This window comes from Ipomoea nil, unplaced genomic scaffold (assembly GCF_001879475.1).
Source record: "Ipomoea nil cultivar Tokyo-kokei standard unplaced genomic scaffold, Asagao_1.1 scaffold0800, whole genome shotgun sequence".
Taxonomy (NCBI): domain Eukaryota; kingdom Viridiplantae; phylum Streptophyta; class Magnoliopsida; order Solanales; family Convolvulaceae; genus Ipomoea; species Ipomoea nil.
The window spans coordinates 591982-615233 of record NW_017617228.1 but is presented as its reverse complement, the minus strand read 5'-3'; the positions used below and the strand labels follow the sequence as shown (position 1 = coordinate 615233).

General features: G+C 38.6%; 1 protein-coding gene across 1 annotated transcript; it reads left to right on the top strand.

Annotated features, from left to right (window-relative positions):
* Positions 1–4744: 4744 nt before the first annotated feature.
* On the top strand, positions 4745–7699 carry LOC109177145. Its single transcript, XM_019326446.1, has 3 exons — positions 4745–5558; positions 5646–7198; positions 7691–7699. Exons 1-3 carry the CDS (start codon positions 4745–4747, stop codon positions 7697–7699), a joined length of 2376 nt encoding a protein of 791 aa, XP_019181991.1.
* Positions 7700–23252: the final 15553 nt, after the last annotated feature.

Below are 23252 nucleotides of genomic sequence, written 5' to 3'. Positions count from 1 at the left end.
TCGGGGACGGGGAATCCCCACCCCATTAATAAGTTATAAAAAAAAATTAAAAATTAAATATTCAAAAATATTTAAATAAATAACGTGTATATATATATATATATATATATATATATATATATATATATATATATATATATATATATATATATATATATATATATTCATCCCCAATTTAAAATAGTATTCAATATTTTACAATTAAACATGTTATTTAAATATGCATTTCATAAGCATGACAAACAATGACAAGAATGCTTCTAAAATTATATATATTGTATACAAAGTAATACATATGTGTGTGTACTCCCCATACATACATACATACATTGGGGACGGGGCGGGGCGGGGAGAGTACTCCCCATCCCCGTCCCCGTCCCCGGCGGATAATTCAAAATTGCCCCCATCCCCATCCCCGATCCCCTATTTCTATCCCCATCCCCGTCCCCGTAGGGGCGGGGAATCGGGTTCCCCGTCGGGTGCAGATACAATTGACATCCCTAGACGAAAGGGGAGCCTGCACGCAGGCTTCCCTTTGTCTCCTCTTTTTTTTTTTTTTTTTTTTTTTTTTTTTTTAAATTATTATTATATATTATTTCTTTGTTAGTTATTATTTTTATTATTATTATTGTATTGTTTCTATTTATTATTATTATTTTTGTGTTGTTTCTATTTATTCATTTTTTATTATTGTAATGTCCTTATTGGTCATTTTACATGTTAACCGTTAACCTAAACAGCTAATTTTATCAAACATCATTTTACACATCACTGATACCAATCTGCTAGTTAAACCCACTAATATAATTCGCTATTTGTTAACCGCTAACATAATCCGCTACCGCTAACCGCTGATTGCCCAACAAGACCTTTATATATGTTGGTTGTCTTTTATCTCAAGATATACCTAGAGCAACCACATCCATATATGTAAGATTGCAAGTAGGAAAGAGGGGAAAGAGAAAAGAGGAGAGAAAAGGAAAAAGGAGGAAAAATAAAAAGTACATTTACATGCGTACTTGCTAGGACCGCGGCCAAATCCTAACCTTTTTTCCATATATATTTTCAGTGGTATTCGAACATCACACTGCCACCTCTAGTCATGACCTTTAAGTCAAACGATGAACCAACTTTACTGGCCCAAGAACTGTTAATTGAGTGTATAGAAATGCACACTTCGTTTGAATGCTTGAAAAACGTTTTATACCTTAGAAATTTTTTTCCTTTTTAATTTTGAAGCTTAATTACTTCTAGATGATAGATTGACGATTAATGGATGAAGTAATTGAGGTAAGAAAGATAAATTTCCAACACAGCTTACCGGCCATGCATTCTTATCTTCCCATCCTTGACAAAAATAGCAGAATGAGGTCATGAACTATTAGGGATTGGGATTACAAGAAACCTTGAGTAGACCTTGACAATATAATGCTATGGTCAACACAGCTTTGATTTCTTCTTTTGTTGTTTTAATTTATTTTTTCTTTTGTTTTTGGGTATATTAATTTTTTTTTTCAGAGTGAAGTTACGGACTTACGCTTAGATTTTATTTGAGACAACACATATTGTTGCTTTATTCATAGAAAATTATTAATTTTATACTTGGTGACAAATGAGAGCAAATAAGGATAATATTTAGGGTGTGTTTGGTTTGGGAATCGGAATTAGAATGGGTATCAAATATTTGGTAATGGTAATGTGTTTTGGTGAAAGTATTTTGCATGTTTGGTATAGTAGTAGGGTGGAATGAGAATGATTAGGTTGAGGAGGAATAATGGAATGAAACTCTTATTTTATTAGGGAATGAGTTTTTTCAATTAAGGGGTGATCAAAACCCCCATAGTATTGTTCTAAAAACTTGTCAACTAAATAATAACAATGACTTTGATAATACAGAAGAAACTCTCCTTCTCTCCCAAACTAGGGTTTTCTCTCCTTCTCTCCCAAACTAGGGTTTACCGTACAGTTTTCATCGAAACTTTGTTCTAAGGCTTCGGCAGCGAGAATCCGATAGTTATTACCGTACAGTTTGCGTAAGGGCTTTGTTCTAAGGCTTCGACGGTGAGCTTTCGACAAGTTGTACCGATCAGTTCTCACCGGGGCTTTGTTCTTCGACTTTGACGGTGAAATTCCGTTCGTTACCATGGCAGCGGCGTCACAACAGCAGCATGATGAGGGGGTGACAAGGATAGCCGAACGGTGGGCTGACATGGTCTTACAGGATGAAGAGGATGGCGTTGAGGCCGGTGGTCTCTACCAACCGGTAGAGATTGAGGGTGGGCAGGTTTACTCCGTTGTTGGACGCTTCCTCACGGCTAAACTGATTAAGGTTGAATACATGCGTCAAGTAATGGCCTCGGCATGGATGCCTGTTATGGGGATGCGAGTCACGGAACTACAATCTAATTTATTCTTATTTTCCTTCTATCATATCACTGACATGAAGCGGGTATTGGAGGAGGGGCCGTGGTCGTTTGAGAATCATACTCTTGTATGTCGTCAGGTTTGTGATGGTTTCTTGCCGAGGGAGGTCAAACTGGATACCGTAGACATGTGGGTGCAGGTTTATGATTTGCCGATGGGATATACATCGAATGTTGTATTGGAACAGGTTGGAAATTTTGTGAGAACGTTCATTCGATGTGATGATCGTAATGTGGGAGGTCCCTGGAGAACGTTCTACCGTGTCCGTGTGTCGGTGGACAAACCTCTCAAACGGAGAATGAAACTGATACGCAGGGATAAGTCTTGGGGATGGGTGAATCTGAAGTACGAACGCCTCCATAATTTCTGCTTTTGTTGTGGACTATTAGGCCATCTTGAAAAAATTTGTGTGAAGGCTCGGGTGTCCGGTATTATGCCTGAATCGTATCCGTATGGGCCGTGGATGAGAGCGGGGAAAGTCAGGGGTCCGAGGCCGGTGGGAGCATCGTGGTTGCTACCACCGGTTGGTGGAGTAGCACCCGAAGTGGCAGAGAACAAAGGTGGAGAAGCGGAAGATGACGTAGTGATGGTGCAGCAGCAACATGTTTCGGATGAGGATATTGTAGCCTCATCGAAACGGCGTCGTGCGGAGACTGCAGTAGAGGGGGTGGGTACGGTGATGAGTGGGGAAGTGGCAGACAACACGAGTTCAAAAAACTTGCATGCGGCGGGTCTTGTTTCACAGACCCGCCCAACCCAATGAGTACACTAAGCTGGAACTATCGTGGCTTGGGAAATCCACGTACAGTTCGTGAAATAGAGGGCATGGTGTCCCGGAAGAAGCCCGATTTTGTCTATCTGATGGAAACTAAGGTAGGTCGTGATAATGCAGAGAGATTACGAGTGAAGCTTGGGTTTGAAGGGTTATTTTATGTCAATCCTGTAAGAATGGGTGGTGGTTTGGCTTTGCTATGGAGGAAAAATAATACGGCAAGACTGATAAGTTACTCGAGAAATTATATTGATTTGGAGATTAGCATAGCTGGTTTCCCGAACTGGCGAATGACTTGTTTTTATGGTTACCCACACCGGAGTAGAAGAAGAGATGCATGGAATCTTATTAAATCATTAAAGTCACAGTCAAATCTGCCATGGGTTATGATAGGAGATTTTAATGATCTCTTATTCCAACACGAGAAGAGGGGAGGTAATCCACATCCTAATTACCTTTTGCGGGGATTTGGGGAAGCTATTGAGTATTGCGGTATGACTCAACTACCAATGGAGGGGTATCAGTTTACATGGGAGAAAGGGAAGGGCACAGATCGGTGGATGGAAGAGAGATTGGACAAAGTATTGGCCACGAATACCTGGCGTGATAGTGTCCCAGGGGCAAGAGTGACTAATATTCTGACCAGAAAATCGGATCATTCTTTTCTCTTTCTGGGGATTCATGACTCGGTGGGGAGGGGGAGACCACGGCAAAAACAGTTTCGATTTGAGATGGCATGGGTCTATGATGAAGGCTATAGGGCTGTAGTTGAGGAGTCATGGAATGAGAAGAGGCATGATGGATTGCATGAATGCATTGCGTACTGTGGAAAACGATTATCTCGTTGGGGGGGGGGGGGGTGATCACTACCATAAGTTTGGTGAACGTATTAAGCAACTCTGGAGTGATCAGTTACGTTTGAGAGGGTTGACGGACTCAGAATCGTTGACTGAATTCCAGCGGTTGGAGGAGGAGTTGAGCCGTGTTGAGACCCAAGAGGATGCATATTGGAAACAAAGAGCAAAACAGCACTGGTTGAAAAATGCGGATGCCAATACAAGATTCTATCACAGGTATGCTTCTCACCGTAGAAAGAAAAACTGTCTAACTAGAATTATGAATAATACTAGGGATTGGGTGGAAGGGGAGGCAATGAATGATGTAATCTTGGACTATTTTGCTAATATCTTTTGCTCTAGTAATCCTGAGGATGGGCATGATTTATTTGAGAGTGTTGTACCGAAAGTTACACAAGAGCATAATGATGAGTTGCTACAACCCTTTAGGGTAGAGGAGGTGAGAAGTGCTCTCTTTGCTATGTTTCCTGATAAGGCACCAGGCCCGGATGGAATGAATCCTGGCTTTTATTAGCATTTTTGGGATGTGGTAGGTGGGGATCTTGCGAATTATATTGTTCAATGCCTTAATACTTGAGTTTTTCCATCTGCGTTAAATGAAACGAATGTTGTGTTAATACCAAAGAAGGATATGCCTGAACTGGTAACAGACTTACGACCCATAGCCCTGAGTAATGTTGTCTATAGGGTAATGGCGAAAATGATTACACAAAGAATGAAGCCCTTAATGGATAGTATTATATCTGGCACACAGAGTGCATTTATACCGGATAGACTCATTACTGACAATATTCTGATAGCAGCAGAGGTGGGACACTTTCTGAACAGGAAACAGTGTGGAACGGTTGGTTGGGGAGCTTTAAAGTTAGATATGGCAAAGGCTTATGACCAGATGGAATGGCCTTTCCTAAAAGGGATGTTAAAAGCTTTGGGTTTTGATGAGAGATGGGTGGAACTAATTATGTTATGCGTGACTACAGTGTCGTATAGATTCTTGATAAATGGCTCTCCTAGTAACCTGGTCACGCCTACACGTGGGCTCAGGCAGGGGGATCCGTTATCACCATATCTTTTTATTATATGTGCAGAATGGCTTTCCCTATTACTCCAACAAGCACAGAATAATGGTTTAATTCATGGCTGCAGAGTGGCACGGGGAGCACCCCCGATTTCTCATTTATTTTTCGCAGATGATAGTCTCTTGTTTTTTAAAGCTAATCAGTATGAGGCAGTCGAGATTAAAAATTGTTTGGCCAAGTATGAAGCTCTCTCAGGACAGATGGTAAACTACCATAAGTCTAGTATTTTCTATAGTAAGAATACTGGTACTAGGGACAGGGAGATGGCGGCACAGATCCTGGGTGTTGTCCAAGCTCCGAATTTGGGAAAATATCTGGGTCTACCGGCTTTTATAGGAAGAAATAAAAAGGCAGCTTTTGCATATATTGAGGATAAGATCAGGCAAAGAATTGGCTCGTGGAATAAGAGACTTTTAACGCAGGCAGGTAAGGAAATAATATTGAAAAGTGTAGCTCAGGCAATGCCTACCTTTTCAATGAGTGTTTTCCTATTACCAATATCTGTCTGTGCAGCTATTGAGCGAGTAATGAACCGATATTGGTGGGGAACAGGAACTGACCGGGGTATTCATTGGAAGGCATGGGATAGATTGTGTATACCCAAGAAATATGGTGGCTTAGGTTTCAAGGATCTGAAGGCATTTAATTTGGCTATGTTGGGGAAGCAGGCTTGGCGGTTCCTAACAAATACTGACTCATTGGTATCCCGTGTGTATAAAGCTAGGTATTACCCTAAACTAACTTTTTCAGAGGCAAGTATGGGGAATAATCCTAGCTACTGTTGGAGGAGTATTATGGCTGCAAAAGAATTAATTACCGGTGGGGTGCGACGACGGATTGGGAATGGTGAATCGACTTTAATATGGAAAGATCCATGGCTCCAGGATGAGTTGGATCCTATGGTCCAGACTGAGATGCCATTACAGTTAGCAGATGCTAAGGTTGCAGGATTGATTGATCAAACAACTGGAACGTGGGATCCTCACATTTTAGCTGATATTTTTCAACCAAGTGATGTGCCTAGAATTTTAAAGATCCCCATCTCCCCGGAATATGAGGACACTTGGTACTGGTATGGAGATCCAAATGGATGCTACTCCGTCAAGAATGGATACAGACGTATAGTGGGCACCTATAATACTAGCATGGGTTTTGATAGATGGAATACCCTATGGCACCTCAAAATACCACCAAAATGGAAAATGTTCCTATGGAGAGCAATGAGCAATATATTACCCACTACTACTAATTTGCTTATAAAGAGGGTGGAAATTGATCCGGCATGCGCCATGTGTGGACTAATACATGAAGATATAATGCACTCATTAGTGTTGTGTGACTATGCAAAAGCCATATGGAGCCAATCTAACCTTCCAATCCCCCAAATTGTGACAAATGTTTTTTATGATTGGTTTGGAACATTATTAGATGTTCTAGATTCTGATGCAATATTGTTTGCAACTGCAATTCTATACAATATTTGGAGGGCCCGGAACGAAGCGGTGTGGAATGCTTATCTATCAATGCCGAAGAGGGTTGTAGCCACGGCTTTAGCAGCTGTAAAAACGTGGCAACAACTGCATATTACTGCCCATATGAAGCCCGTGACTGCCGAACTAAGTGGCCACCATCCCACTGTGCCGCCCCAAACCATGTTACTGCCCAGTTCGCCCGGATTAGCGCAGCAGCAACCCCACCCCACTACGGTGCAACCACCTGCCGCGGATCTCCCACCCCAGGCAAGGCAATGTTACATCGATGCCGGCTACCAACCGTCGTCCATGACGACCACTGTTGGAGCGGTACTGTTCACCCACATTGGCAACTATATATCAGCTTTTTGTGCACCGCCGCAAAATTGCTTTTCACCACTTATGGCCGAGGCTCTGGCATGCAAGGAAGTGTTATCGTGGCTCAAGGACTTGGGGGAGCAATCAGTTAACCTCTACACGGATTGTCAGACACTACTCACTTATTTGACGTCACCTACTATTCAGACAAGATCATACCTTGGTTACGTCCTGGATGACTGCAGGACCTATTTAAATATGTTTGATTATTGTTCGGTTAATTTTATTTCTAGATCGCATAATATTTTAGCTCATACGTTAGCAGCAGCTGCTTTTAGCTATACATTACCTATGTACTGGGACAATGTCCCTCCTGACTCTATTATGATTCATCTATAAATACAACCCAATGCTTGACTTTCAAAAAACAATGACTTTGATACTCTTTCATGATAGCTAAACCTGTCAACCAAACACACCCTTAATTTTCTAGAGTTAATGCCATGTAGGATAATATAGTGGTTTTGTCATGTTTATTCCTAAAATTTCAAATTTCAAATTTTTACCATATGTGATTCAAGTTAACCACACATGGTCCTTGTAGGAGGACCGCGACTGGTTAAATTTCGAAAGTTAATATACGGCTATTTTAGGCAAGTTAATATGTGCAAGTAAATGCATATATAGCAAATTCGTTTATAATTGTCCATTTTCTTTAAATGGGGGATTTTTACAATTCTTTTTTCATCTTTTACGTTCTTTGATTAGTTTGATTAGCTTATGGAGGTTGCTAGCAAATAAGTCATGTATGCTTTGTATGCAAAAAAAAAAAAAAAAAAAAAAATTAAAAAAAAAATTAAAAAAAAAAAAAAAAAAGTAATGTATGCTTTGTTTGAACCCTACAGGCAAACCATTTAAAAGTTCGAAATATTAAAAATGTCAAATACTTAATACTTTTGTGCATGGACATATTCAAAAGAAAAGAGATAGTTTGAAAAATAAAAATGAAGCACTTACAAACATAGCTATAAATATTGTTGGATATGGATGAAAAATTAAAACACATCAAATACTGATGAAGGTTTTTGCGGATTGTTAAAGTGGTCAGAACATGGATTTTTTACTGGATGTTGGCGATTTCTTACCACTTTTGGGTGGTCGGCAAAACGATGATTTCCAATAGTGGGTTAAGATGTGTAAATGTTTAAATTATGTAGGATTATATTGATTAACGAAGCAAAGGTGAAAGTGGTAGTCGAGACATAAAGTCTAATTTAGCCAAATACTTGAAAGATGAGCAATTAAATCAATTGGATGATGTTTTCAAAAAAAAAAAAAACAATTGGATGATATAGTTTGCTCTTGTATTGGAATTTGGAAAGAAAAAGAACATCGTTATATAAAATGGTGATGTGCTTTCTGTTCTTATTACAACTGCCTTTAGCATTGGAGCTCATATTTTGAACAAATATAGAAATAGGCTTCTCCGAAAAATAGTATGTACAAGCTTTTATTTGTACACGTAATTGGTTCGGACCCACCATTTAGGATTAAGGCCAACCAAACTCAAAAACAAAAACAAAACTCATTTAGCCCAAACCAATAAGTGGCTAACCCAAAATCTAGTAGCCTGGCCCAATTGACATCCCTAGGGCAAATTATGTTGTGGAACCGTGTCCACCTTGCAAGGTGGACAAGGTTCCAAAACTGTTCATAATTATTATGAATATATGAGTTAATTCCACCAAAGGTCCATTGTTTTTGGTGGAAATTCTGAATTTAGTCTCAGATTAGTGTTTTTTCCATTTAACATCCTAGGCTATTATTTTTTGGACACTTGTAGTCTTTCTCAAGACTTTTTCTATTTTTAGTAAAGGCATTTGTGTCTCTTTATATTTTTTTTTGTTATTTTCTAGTTTTAACCGGTTTAATTGATTTAGGACTTTACTAAAAATCGGTTAAAAATATTATTACTAAACAATTAAAGGTTACCTTGCAATTATTATTATTATTATTATTAGTAGTAGTAGTAGTAGTAGTAGTATTAAATCTGTTAAATTGTGTCCGACATTGAAGAATTAGAAAAAGATAGATAGTACGAGTTCAATTTACTAATTAGCTTGATTTAGTCACTTTATTGGTTTTCATATTTTCTCATCAATTGCATGATTATTTGATTCCTTTATGTAAGGAAACATCGACTTATAAGCTACTAACAATAGCAAATGGGGACTATTTCACCCAATAAAAATACCTACACTTCAAAAAGAGAATTAATCACTGTGTCAGACAAGTTAAAAATCTGGACTACATTAAAAAAAAAAAAAAAACCTAAGCCTATCACTCATGTTTGTCGGGATTTGGCCAGTCCCATTTTGCCAATCCGGTTTAACAATACTAGTAGATTGCATCCATCAAAATTGAGTCACATACACCCAATTATATTATTCACCAATTAGAAATTAAAGGATGTATATTGTATATTAGAAATTACTACTATACTTTTGTTGTGGAATCATGGATTCAATCAAAATAATGTTGGAAAATATAAGCGACGTCAACGCGGGGGCTGACAACCTTTTCAGGAAACAAGAACAAATACGGGTGTAGACTGTAAAGGAGTCTGTGCCGTGTTATATAACATTTTCTTAAAAGTCTTATTTGCCCGGTGACGGTGTAGTCAACATAAACGGGTACACTTCCGACGGTGTATTCAACATAAACGGGTACACTTCCAACAGGCAACACAAAATAACCATGCTAAGCTTGCACCAACTTAAACATAGCTTAAACGTATACAAACCTGACTATTGCTCAGACTCGGAGAAATAAAATGAACAGAAGTGAAAAAGACCATGTAGAAAACTGTTGCATTGATTCACTATGTAGGAAGTTGCTTATATAGTGAAGAAAGCAATAAAGCTTTAATCTCAACCATGTATTAACACAAGATTAGGGATGGAATAGTGGAGAGAGCTACACGTGTCCATGCTTCCTTCATTTGCTTAACTAAATTCTAAGAAATAGGCATATAGAGATAATGGGAAGACGAAATTTCAATTTTGGTCCTATGACGATAGGGATCTTGTTAATTTCAGTTCATGATTTTTAAAAGTGTCAATTTAGTACCTTAATTATGTAATTTTTGTCAATTTGGGTCACTCCGGTCAAATTTCGCCGAAAAATTTTAATAGTTAAAATAATGATGGTATTTTAGTTATTTCACATCTCTTTTCTTCTTATCCGGCGAGTCTACCATGTTTCAGTTGTTTCTGGCGAGTTCTCCCGACTTCGAAAGTTCAGGCGAAGCGGCTCAAGGCCACTTTTAAAACCAAAACAAATCTAAACCCCACTTTTAAAAGTTTTAAAAAATAAATTAATTCCAAAGTTAAAAATTCCAGCACCATGGTAACAAATTAAAAGTCCTTTTAGGGGACAGCAATTTTGCTGTGAGCTTAACGGAATCAATGACCAAAGCATTTTGACTGGTAGCCTCCTTAGACCAGGCACCACCGACGTTGGGGAAACCATCGTGGAGGACTAAATCGAAGGTTCTACAACCATTCTAGCATTTTCTTCCGGCCAATGGAGGTGTCGGCGAACGTGGAGAGCGTGAGTCCGCTGACCAGGCAACCGAGGATGTACGAGGTGGTCGGCAGGTCGGTGATATTAGCCCCGGCGCACTCCAAGGACCACTTGGAAACCACGGAGGTGTTCGGCGGATTCCGTGCGGCCGGTCAATGCTATTCCACTCGTCGGAGAAGAAAGAGATGCCGTCCTCACCATGGCCGCCATCCTCACGGCGGTCTTGTTAATCCCTCTCTTTGGCCGGAAATGCTGGCCACCAATGCCAGAGCTCTACTCTGCTTGAGATTGAGAAGAAAGAATGAAAAGATTTAGCCGGAAAGTCGGAAACACCTTGTCGGAGAAGAAAGGAAAAAGGGTAAAATGACTCAAATACCCTCATTATTTTACCTATTAAAATTTTTCGACGAAATTTGGCCGACAATTTGACCAGAATGATTAAAATTGATAAAAATTACTTAGTCAAGGTACTAAATTGACACTTTTAAATATCGAAGATTGAAATTAACAAGACCACTATAGTTATAGGACAAAAATTGAAATTTCCTTTCATGGGAAACAAAACCAAACTTCTGGTTTGAATGTATTTCCAACAAATACGTAATCCCAAAAATTTGTATGGACCAGGCTAGTGTTACAAATTATATGGTCATTGAATTTCGGGGAAAAAGAAATTGAATGGGAAGAAAGTCACCAAACACATACAAAAAACAGTTAGTTGTACTATAATTCAGCATTCTAACTTATCCTTAAAAAAGTCAAATGAATAGTTACATCTTCCAACATGTACACTAGACACTGGTTTCATGTGCATATATATATATATATATATATATATATATATATATATATATATATATATATATATATATGTGATATGTTAATGCTAACGATTTGTAGAACTTAAAATTGACAGTCCAACGTCCAACTAACCCATCCCCGGCCAATTTCTTACACAACTCACAAATGTTGCCTTAAAATGTATAGAGTCGGGTACTCAATTTGTCTGAAATTCTTTCAATTAATACTTCTCTCTCTCTCACACACACATAGAAAAAAAGTTCAAATGAGGCGACACCCTCCCATGCAGTGGTTTTCAGAATACACCAATAGTATTAAAAATGTGCACCAATAGTGTAAGAGAAACACACAACAATGAAATACAAAAATACGCAAAAAAAAAAATACACAACACATCCAAAAAAAATACACCATATAACTCCCTACCACTAATGGTGTACTGTTTTTTTTTTTTTTTTTTTTTTTTTTTGAAAACCTGTGTGGTGCTTTTAGTCATACCTAATGATGTGTTTTTGGTGATTTGTACCTAATTTGTGTGTATTTTTGTAGTGCATTTCTTAACGTTGATGGTGTATATTTATATATCTATTGGTGTTGCCGCACCTGAACTCGACTATATATATATATATATTCATTCATTCTAAGTGGTAAATAAAAGTGATTTGGTGGGAATTGTATTATACATTATCCTCACCAAGGGCAACCAAACAAGAAATGTTCGAGTGTTGACTGTCATCCTTCACATACATTATGATTAATTATTTAGCTTTTAGTATACTTGTGAAAGAAGCAAATTAGATAACGGATGAAAACTTTTCTGCTCAACTCCTATTGACAAATAGATTATATGATATCACTAATATGCACATAAGTTTATAACTAATATAATTAAGTAGACTTTATAGTTTTATTAAATTAATTTTTAATCAAAATTAAGTACATTTATGTATGCATTAAGTCCATTGTTAATGTTGAAGAGTATTCCATAAAAGATGAGCTCATAAAGGTATGAGTTCAATTAGCCAATTGATTAAATTCAATTTTAATGGTTTGTCTTCATTTGACCCAATTTATGTTTTCAAAAAAAAAAAAAAAAAAAAAAATTGACCCAATTTTTTTGGACACATAACTCCTCTTCGTTTTCTTGTGCCGCACTCTTAATTCTAATGTGGCTAGATCGTTTTCTCCAGGGCGACGAAACAGGGCCTTCAATTATATAAATATAATCCATTATTTTTTAAATTGGGAATGATGTTTCTAAAGCTCATGTAGTTTTATTATGATTGAAAATGAAATTTTGGAAGAAATTGACATAAAAAAACTTGGTGATTACTTTTGTATCTAAATATGCACGAAGAATGCTATTTTTTAAAGTTAAATTTTGAATTTCATTTTTCTTTGTTTGATATTTTATGCGAAATATTACATTTTAAATTTTTTACACTTCTATAATATTTTTTTTTTTTAACAAAAAAGTTCAAATTCAACTATTATTACAGAAGAATCCTATTTATTTTCACCTGTTCGTGCTGGTTGACAAGGGGCAATTTATATCCTAAACCATGGCGTGCGTTGCATTATGCGCTCAGATGCAAAACGACGTCGTTTTATTTTATTTTTTTTTGAAATTTCCCGCCCCAGTGAATGACAGTAGTTTTTTCTTTAAAAAAAAAATTCGCTGTTCAAGAATGTACATAATGTTATACTAGAATACACATAATTGTATACATGAATGTACATAATTATATAACAAAATATACATACTCTTTTTAAAAGATAATACACATAATCTAACATAATACATAATAAACATAAACTTTAACATAATACACATCAACTATTAACATAATACACACAAATTTTCTGATTCGGATGTACATAATTGTATAAAAAGAATGTACATAATTGTATAAAAAATGTACATAACTATATGAACCAATACACATAACTGTATGAACAAATACACATAACTGTGTGAACAAATACACATAATCCCAGTAACTTCCTACCGCGCCTCCCAAAACGATCCTAAAACGACGTCGTTTTGGGAGGCGCACAGTGCTATGTGCGCCGTGGGGTAGGATATAACGATTGTTGACAAAGTACTACCTTATGTGTTTGGGCTTAAAATCGAGACATATGATTAATCTGGAGGAGACCCGCATCATTATATCAACACCTCGTAGGTAGGATTAACAATATATATTATTAAATATTTTATGGACTGAGAATTCTTGCTTTTATTAAATATTTTATAGACTATAAGATTGTTCCTACAAATCTTTTAACATGAGATTTTAAAAATGATTTGATTACGGCATGTATTGAATTTGCATGCATGTACTGATCTACTACGTCCAAAGATTTTCTTTGTTTACTTTTTGGTCAAGTGAGGTTGGAGCCAACAAACATATAACCAACGTTGTTGCTGTTGCAGCATCATTATTATACATCATCCAAACACGAGAAGGTTTCATTGTATACAAATATAATCTAATGCAATTTAATAATCTTGAGAAAACAATGCCTTTGTCCCTGAATTATTTCACTTTTAAAAATTTGATCACTTTTAAAAATTTATTATATACTTATCAAACTCAGTTAAAAAATTCTTTTTTATGAGGCTATTTTTGTCATTTAGAACCAATACCTATAGTTAAAGTTTCACTCTCTCTATGGAACATTATTTTTAATAGTGAATATTAATTCTTGAAAATATTTTTTTTTTTTTGAAAACCTCATATATTAATGAAGTTTGATAATTATATAACACTAAGAACTAAAAGTGAAACATTATAAACAATTAAATGGTTAAATTGTTTAAATTAACTTACATGGATCAAAATTTAAAAATGAAATAATTCAGGTGCCAAAAATATCATTTTTCCTTTTAACAAAAATTTCCAACAAATATTTCATTTTTAATTTATATTTGCACTTATATAATAACTTTTAAAAAGAAAGTTCAAATTTGACTATTAGATAGTGCTTGTAAGAGTTAATATTCAATTTAGTTCTTGACTTTAATGGTTTTTGTCTATTTAGTTTTAAAAGACTTTTTGTACTTAATTAGGTCATCGACTTCGATGATTTTATCCAATTGAGTCTTCAGCTATTAGACTCAATGACTAAATTGATTAAAATCACTATAGTCGTGGACTATATTGGATAAAATTACTATAGTCGAAGACTAACTTGAGTAAAGCTACTAAGTCGATGATTGAATTGAGCATTATATTGTATTAATAGAGGTAAAATTACCAAGCTATTTTAACAGAGGACTCAATTGGTAAAATCATCAAAGTCGATGACCTAATTAAGCATAAAAAGTTGTTTAAGACTAAATCGAAAAAATCATTATAGTCGATGACTAAATTGGATATTATTGTTATTATTTTTCTTATTCGTGCCAAGTGGCAAAGCACCCCCAAATAGATTTGGGCTCAAACGCGAGACTCTGGTTAAATTAAAAAGGACCTATGTCATTTCATTTATACTCTCTGGGTAAGTAGTGACGGTAAGAATGTTATCGGAAAGTATTTGTAAGTGAATAGAGACAAGTTGTATTGTTTAATTGTTCTGAGTATGTACAAGATTGAGTATGTCTCCCGCCTATCACAAGGGCATGATTTTTATACTTGGAAAAGCTACAAAACATAACAGTTACAGTAATAAGTACAACGGTCTTCAAATAATTGCAGTGCTATCCTTTATAATTGCAACTGTTTCATCTGCTCTCTGCTAAGCTCCTAACTGTTACTATCTGATCGACTATCTTAATCGCCTTGACGGGTTAAGCTAATTAAAAGTGTTTCGTGTAGATCTAACTTACCCAATTATCCCATCAGTAAAATTAAGTATATATAATTGTACTGTTTTGACAATTCTAGCTTTCAATTTATAAAATATTATATATATAGATTATAAGATTGTTCCGACAAATCTTTTAACGTATGGTATTTTGAAAAACATTTGATCACGGCATGTATTGAATTTGCATGAATGTAAGTGCAAAGATTTTGCATTGTTTAGTCTTTTTTTTTTTTTTTTTTTTGGTCAAGTAAGGTTGGAGGCAACAAACGTATAATCAATGTTGTTGTATGTTGTTGCATCATTGCTCCGCTATTTATCATCCAAACAGAAGAAGAATTCTTAGCTTTGTATTCAAATCTAATATAATGCAATCTAACATCTTACGTAATGCCTCAATTAATGAAAGAATATCTCTGTTATTCAACTCTAGAATAAAACACTGCTATTTATACAATAGAGACTAGCTAGAAGATAGGAAACAGCCACACAATTAACTCTAACTACAGCATTACACTCTAACAAACTGATATGACTAATACTCCCCCTCAAGCTGACGGGGGACAAGGGACCACGCCTAGCTTGAACCGCAAATCACAATAGCGCTTCGTAGCTAGGGGTTTAGTAAATATATCTGCGAGTTGATCATGAGTCGAGACAAAATTCACTTTCAACTGACCCGTGCTGACCCTATCCCGGACAAAATGGTAGTCGACCTCTACGTGCTTGGTTCGTGCATGAAACACTAGGTTGGAGCACAGATAAGTTGCTCCTAAGTTGTCACACCACAACACAGGCACCGTCTGGGATTGTAACCCGAGTTCTCGTAATAGTGACTCTATCCAGGTGACTTCGGCTGCAACATCGGCAAGCGCTTTGTATTCGGCTTCTGTAGACGATCGTGCGACCGTACGCTGTTTTCGTGACACCCATGAAACCAGGTTGGGGCCTAAAAACACAGCATATCCCGCAGTAGACTTGGGATCTGTCGAACACCCGGCCCAATCTGAATGGGAAAAGGCATGCACCACTGGAGTTGGTGCCGGAGTTAGCCGCAGACCAAGATGTTGTGTACCTTGCACATAGCGAAGGACTCGCTTAAGTGACACCCAATGCTCCTCTGTTGGCTTATGCATAAATTGGCACAAGCGATTTACCGCGAACGAAAGGTCGGGCCGTGTAATCAAAAGATACATCAAGGACCCAACTAGACGCCTGTACGCCGTTGGATCATCTAGCAGTGGGGAGTCGGACGTGACCGCAGTGTTGTACGCCATTGGTGTAGAAACGTCTTTGCACGTACCCATTCCGGCCTTCTTGAGTAACTCAGCCATGTATCGTCGTTGTGAGAGCAGCAGCGCACCCTCTGTGTATATAGCTTCGACCCCTAAAAAGAATCGGGGTAACCCGAGGTCTCGAATTCGAAAGGCCGTCGCCAGCTGCTTCATCACACTGTCAATCATGTCAGGATTGTTGCCGAGTAGCAGGATATCATCGACGTAAACCAGGATGTACATACGGATTTGCCCTGAGTCAAAGATGAACAAGGAGACGTCCGTTTTCGAGGAACGGAACCCCACCTGTAGCAAGAAATCGTGTAACCTCTTGAACCACGCATGCGGCGCTTGCTTAAGCCCGTACAGAGAGCGCTGCAATTTACATACGTGATCCGGATAGCTAGGATTCGCGTAGCCAGGTGGCTGGCGCATGTATATATCTTCTTCAATACGACCATTCAGGAAAGCGTTATGGACGTCTAACTGTCGCATGGTCCAGTTGGCAGACACAGCGAAAGCTAGTAATAGCCGGATAGTGGTCGGTTTGACCACGGGGCTGTACGTTTCCAAATAATCCTGACCGGGGATTTGATTGAACCCCTTGGCTACAAGTCGAGCTTTATAACGCTCGACAGTACCGTCAGACTTCCACTTAACGCGGAAAACCCACTTGCTACCTATTACATTCATATAACTTTTGATAGGTACAAGTTGTCAAGTATTGTTCTACAGTAAGGCGTTGAATTCGGCATCCATTGCAGCACGCCACTCAGGCCGCTTCACGGCTTGCGTATGACAGGTAGGTTCGTCATCATCCACCGAAGCTACTAAGGCAGTCGGACGTCGCTTCATGTGTGTCGTGGTTCGAAGCTGCATGCCGTGGGTGCGGATGGTCGACCTGACGCGCCGTCGTCTGCCAGTCGTGGTGGACGACGTCGTCGGTTGATGAGTCGACGACGCCGTTGCTGTTGCTGACGTGGAGCGGGACTGCACAGCAGGTTGGCTCGGAAGACGGGCCATCGCGGGGGCTGTTGACGCAGCAGTCTGGCTCGGTGGTTGCGGCCTAGGAGGACGTCGAAGTTGAGTTGGCCGATCAGGTTGTACAGCATTCTGGATTGGCCGAACAGGTGGCATAACATTCTGGGTTGGTGGAAGTTGTATAGGTGCACTAGCCCATGGTGATGAAGTAGGCATAGCTGGAACAGTAACACGCCGTGGAACATGTTGGAATGGAAAAACATCCTCATTGAAGCGAACGTGCCTGGCATAATATACCCGTCCAGTCTCTCTGTCCAAGCACCTGTAACCAAGAATAGATTCTGGGTACCCCAGAAATACACAAGAAGTGGACCTAAAGTCCATTTTATGTTTGTTATACGGACGGAGACACGGGAAGCACTCGCATCCAAATACCCGTAATAAGTGATAATTGGGTGATTTGTGATGCAAGCGGGAGTAGGGACTGATATTTTGTGTAACTGTGGACGGGAAGCGGTTAATTAAGTGAACCGCAGACTCAAACGCGAAAGGCCAGTATTTCTGTGGAACATGACTTTGGGCTAGTAAGGTGAGCCCGGTTTCTACCACGTGGCGGTTACGCCGCTCTACACGCCCATTTTGTTCGTGGGTATGTGGAGCTGATTGGCGGTGCGCAATCCCCGCGGTGGTAAAAACCGTATGAAGTTTACGGTACTCCCCACCCATATCTGATTGAATACATTTTATTTTGGTTGCAAAATAATTTTCCACATATGTGCGAAACTTGGAGAACACAGAATAAATATCAGACTTTAACTTTAGCGGGTAATACCAAATAAACCGCGAAAAGTCATCAACAAAAAGAACGAAATACTTGAAACCATCTACTGACGGGACCGGAGCTGGTCCCCAAATGTCCGTAAATACTAAATCAAGTACACTTTGACTACATTGTTCAATTCGGGCCAATGGGAAGCACGCAGACTTGCCCAGTTGGCATGCTGTACATAGCTTATTTAAAGATGAAAAAGAACCATCGACCGGACAACCAGAAAGAACCTGACGCAATACGCGTGAGTGCGGGTGCCCGAGACGATTATGCCATATTCGGGGCGACACTTTGGTGGAAACTAACGCAACCGGGGAAGTTTGTGCGAGTGCGTACATCCCGCCACGACTAGGACCGCTAAGTAGAACCTGCTTGGTTGAACAATCCTTCATAAAAAAAGGGGAAGGGTGAAACTCAAAATACACGTCATTATCACGTGTGAACTTATGTACAGATAAAAGAGAAGCTTGTAATTTAGGAACATGAAGAACTCTATTTAGCAACAGTGACCGGGAACTTGACGGTAAAGCAACTGAACCTGTGTTCAAGATCGACAGACCTGAACCATCGCCAACACGCAACGTTTCGTCTCCGCCATACTGCTCCACATGATTCAGGGCCGCCACATTAGGTGTGGCATGAGCGTTGGCCCCGGTGTCGGGAAACCAGACGTTAGAGAAGGGCGCTGTGTTGAAATCCTCCTGAGCCTGATGGGTGGTCATATGAGCCTGCGGCGGAGGGCCCGTGTAGTGACCGGGGTGCGACGGTGGTGGGCGTTGGGCGTTGACATCGACGAACCGTCGATAGCAGGTAAGGGCCGTGTGGCCGGTTGCATCACAAAGCTGGCAGCGTACTCCACCTCCGCGACCTCTTTGACCACGGTTGCGACCGCGATTATTATTATAGCGGCCACGACCACGGTTATTGTTAGAAGAAGAAGCCGACGGATGTTGCGCAACCATGGCCGCCGGCGGATGTTGCGGAAGATGCGACGAGGCAGATTCCTCCGGGAACAAATAGTGGTGAGTGGTCAAGAGGTCTGCTACTTCCGGGATAGTAAGAGGTGCCCTCTTGGTAGTGAGAGAGGCGATGAGACCCCGGTACTCCGGTCGGAGACCTCGAAAAACGTGTAAATTCTGTTCATCCAGCTCGATCGGCCGTCCTGCCTGGGCAAGTTGTTCGACCAGCACTTGCGCCCTGCCCAGATACTCTGCTGGAGTGGAGTCGCCTTGCCGGAGACCTTGTAGTTGGGACAGAAGGCTCAGCGATCGCGCCCGTGACGCAGAGCCAAGAGCGGTTTCAACGGAAGTCCACACCGAGCGGGATGTGTTGTGACCAACAGCGAGGTAGAGAACCTCTTCTGCCATGGACGACATGAGCATACTCAATATAGATTGGTCCTGTTGGACCCAAATGGCGTGGAGAGGATTGATGGCTGGTGTGGTCGACGTGCCGGCGAGCGTTTCAGGCGGACATGGGAGAGTTCCATCCACGTAACCGTATAGATTCTGGCCACGTAGGAACGACACGAGTTGTGCCCTCTAGAAAAGGTAGTTGGTGGCAGTGATTTTTAGGGAGATATAGTGGTGGGCTTGGTGTAACATATTCGGTTGTCGATGGTCGGCGCCGGCGCCGGCAACCGCATCAGTAGAACCGCCGGTGGAGTCGGCAATGGGAGATGGGTTTTCATCGGTGGCCATAGGATCGACTAGGCTAAACTGATACCAAATTAATGAAAGAATATCTCTGTTATTCAACTCTAGAATAAAACACTGCTATTTATACAATAGAGACTAGCTAGAAGATAGGAAACAGCCACACAATTAACTCTAACTACAGCATTACACTCTAACAAACTGATATGACTAATAGCCTCTCTCTCTCTCTCTCTCTCTCTCAAATATCAGAGCACTTGAATTTTTATAGTTGTAAAGCTGAAATTTGTTATTAATTTTCTCTTGAAGGTGTGCGTGGGATCCAAAACCTATATATATATATATATATATATATATATATATATATATATATATATATATATATATATATAATAGAGATCAAATGCGGTGATAGGCTTCAAGTAAAAGATGTGTTTAATATGAGCTATTGATTAATTAATTTGGTCTTTTTGCGTATTGGTCAAACTTAAATGCATCTTTCTCCTTCTTAAGGTGCATTGTTTTCCTTCTTAAAGTGTGTGGTTTCCGTGCTTAAGGTACATCAGTTCTTCAGTGAGAACTTAAGTAAGGTGCGCGTCAGTCTAAAGCTTTAGGTGCGTCTTTCCATAGCTTAAGGTGCATCGTTTTCCTTCTTAAGGTGCGTGTGTATATTTAAAACTTTAGGTGTGTCACTTTTCTAGTTTAAGGTACATCAATCTAAAGCTTGATGTTCGTCTTTTCATAGCGGAATGTGCGTCGTTTTCCTTCTTAAGGTGCGTATATTTAAAGCTAAAGGTGCGTGATTTTATAACTTAAGGTGCATAGTTTTATATCATAAGGTGCATCAGTTTGAGATGGTTGATTGATCATTTGCATGCATGTTGGCAGAAACGTTTTTTTTTTTTTTTTTTAAATAATTTTTCTTGATTTGAGCCACTGATCTAGATTAGATCAACGTCTCAGATTTCATCCCCATCTTTCACCTAGGAGAGTCTTCACATGTGAACTGATCCATATATATATATATATATATATATATATATATATATATATATATATATATATATATAATTCAGTTCCCGTGCAGTTATACAGTTAAATCTGAGCCACTGATCTTGCTTAAATTAACGTCTAGGATTACAAAAATTTTAAAAAAAAATGCGGTAGCAATTTGATAACTTTTGCATCTAGGGCGAATTTAAGGTGCGTGGTTTTCCTTCTTAAGATGCGTGATTTTTGTGCTTAATGTTCATGGGTTGTGTGCTTAAGGTGAGTAGTTGTTAAAACTTAAGTGCGTAAACCTGAAGCTTAAGGTGCGTGGTTTTCTTCTTAAGGTGCGTTGTTTTCCTTTTAAGGTGCGTGATTTGTATGTTTAAGATACGTGAGTTGTTGAAACTTAAGGTGCACCATTTTAAAACCTTAGGTGTGTGATTTGTGTTCTTAAGATGCGTGGTTTGTGTACTTAAAGTGTGTGGGTTGTGTACTTAAGGTGCGTCGGCCTAAAGCCTTAGATGCGCATGGTTTGTGTTCTTAAGCTGCTTTGTTTGTGTGCTTAAGGTGCGTGTTTTGTGCACTTAAGGTGCGCCATTTTAATGCTTAAGGTGCGTTAACCGCACAAGAAACTATACTCGCACATGAACCCTTCCCCATATATATATATATATATATATATATATATATATATATATATATATATATATATATGAGCTTCTTAAAAAAAAAAAGGAAAATGCAATTTTAATTTAATCCCTCAGTTGTTTCTTGCTAGCGGCTTTTGTCCCTAAATTTTTACGCTTGAAATATACAACCCTAATTCTTCAAAAAAGTTAACATTTTTTACCCTGAAACAACAAAACTATTAAATTCTATTAAAAAGTAATAAAATACACATGTACTAAGTAAAATTTTAATAGAATTGCTTTAAGGGTTAAAACTGTAACATTTTTGAAGAGTAAAAGGTGTATGTTTCAGCAGTAAAAAGTTAGGGACTAAAACAGCGAGCAAAGAACAATTGATGGACCAAAATTGTATTTTTCCCAATAAGGAAGGGAGTTGTCGCCATATAGATGGATAATAATGTCTTTTAAAAATTGAATTATATAAAACTAGATAAATACTCTATGTTTAAGAAGGAATATACTGTATGTTTGGAGGGATGTTCCACCTCCTTTTGTTCTGCCTGATTTGGCTAATGAAATCTAGTTTGTCTTGGCTTAAAAAAAAAACATAAAGATAAGATACCAGGACTATGTGGTCTAATGGTACCCGGGTTGGAATTCCATTTGGAAGATTATGAGTTCAAGCCTCAGTGTAGGCGTTATTGGTTATTTGTATTTCAGTAGGTTGAGAAAGTATATGAACCAAAAAAACTCTTTTATGAACTTTAATAGTTTGGAGGTATTCAATTTAAACTTTAAGGGAGTTTTAAAAGTTAGGCGGTATTCAATCAAGATTTTAAAAGTCATGTGGTATTCAAAAAGTTATAAACTTTTGTAGACTTTTCATTCTCAAATATAAATAGTTGAAATCGAGCCATCAACCCCAAGATTTGGAAAATTGTTTAAGGTGGAATTTGAACCTCAAGTCACTTGTGTTTAATAATTAGAAATTCTTCCACTTGAGCTACTTCAAATAGTGAATGAGTTTTTGATTATTCGAGGGGAACTGGAGGCTTTACTGAAGCAGGAGGAGCTTTTCTGGAGACAACGGTCTAAACAGCTTTGGTTGAAACACGGGGATGCCAACACAAAATATTTTCATAAGACGGCCACAATCCGCCGCAAAAGAAATAATTTGCAAGGGATCAAGGACCAGGAGTGTAACACCCCACTTTTCTAACTCTTAATTACATCTCTAAACAGTCATTAACATAAACTATGCAGCGGAAAACTAGAAGATAAGTAGTGGGAGTGTCACCGCCACAACCACCATTCTTTGATGATTGCACAGGCTAAAAGGGGTAAAACTATAAATATGATTAAGTCTGGGTACTAGAAATAAATACTGGAAAAGTATGGGGGAAAAACGTCACCCCAACACAGTCTACACCAATCCTCAAACTTAAAGTCATCAGTCTAAATCCATAACATGATCATAAATAAAACGAGAGTTTAGACATCTCAAACTACGAGACTAATCTAACTCGATCTCTTCTCACTCCTGGGACCACCTGAAAGGGGTTTTGCAAGCAACACATAGACAAACAGGAAAAACACCCGTTAGCTCGAAGCTAAGTATAACAACACTCAACCCTGTAAAGCATTCTAGCATATACTTTGAAAACATTTGATATCTGTATAGCAATAAGCTAATCTCAACTCATGTTAAGAATTATCACATTCTTTCTAAATGCTTGCACCCTATAATATCAGCTGGCATGCTTATATATGTATAAG

Excerpts from the sequence above, each read along its gene's own strand:
- LOC109177145 (XM_019326446.1), top strand. The coding sequence starts at position 4,745 with ATGGCGAAAATGATTACACAAAGAATGAAGCCCTTAATGGATAGTATT. Across the intron at positions 5,559-5,645 it reads GAGACTTTTAACGCAGGCAG|CTATTGAGCGAGTAATGAAC; the intron begins GTAAGGAAATAA and ends CTGTCTGTGCAG.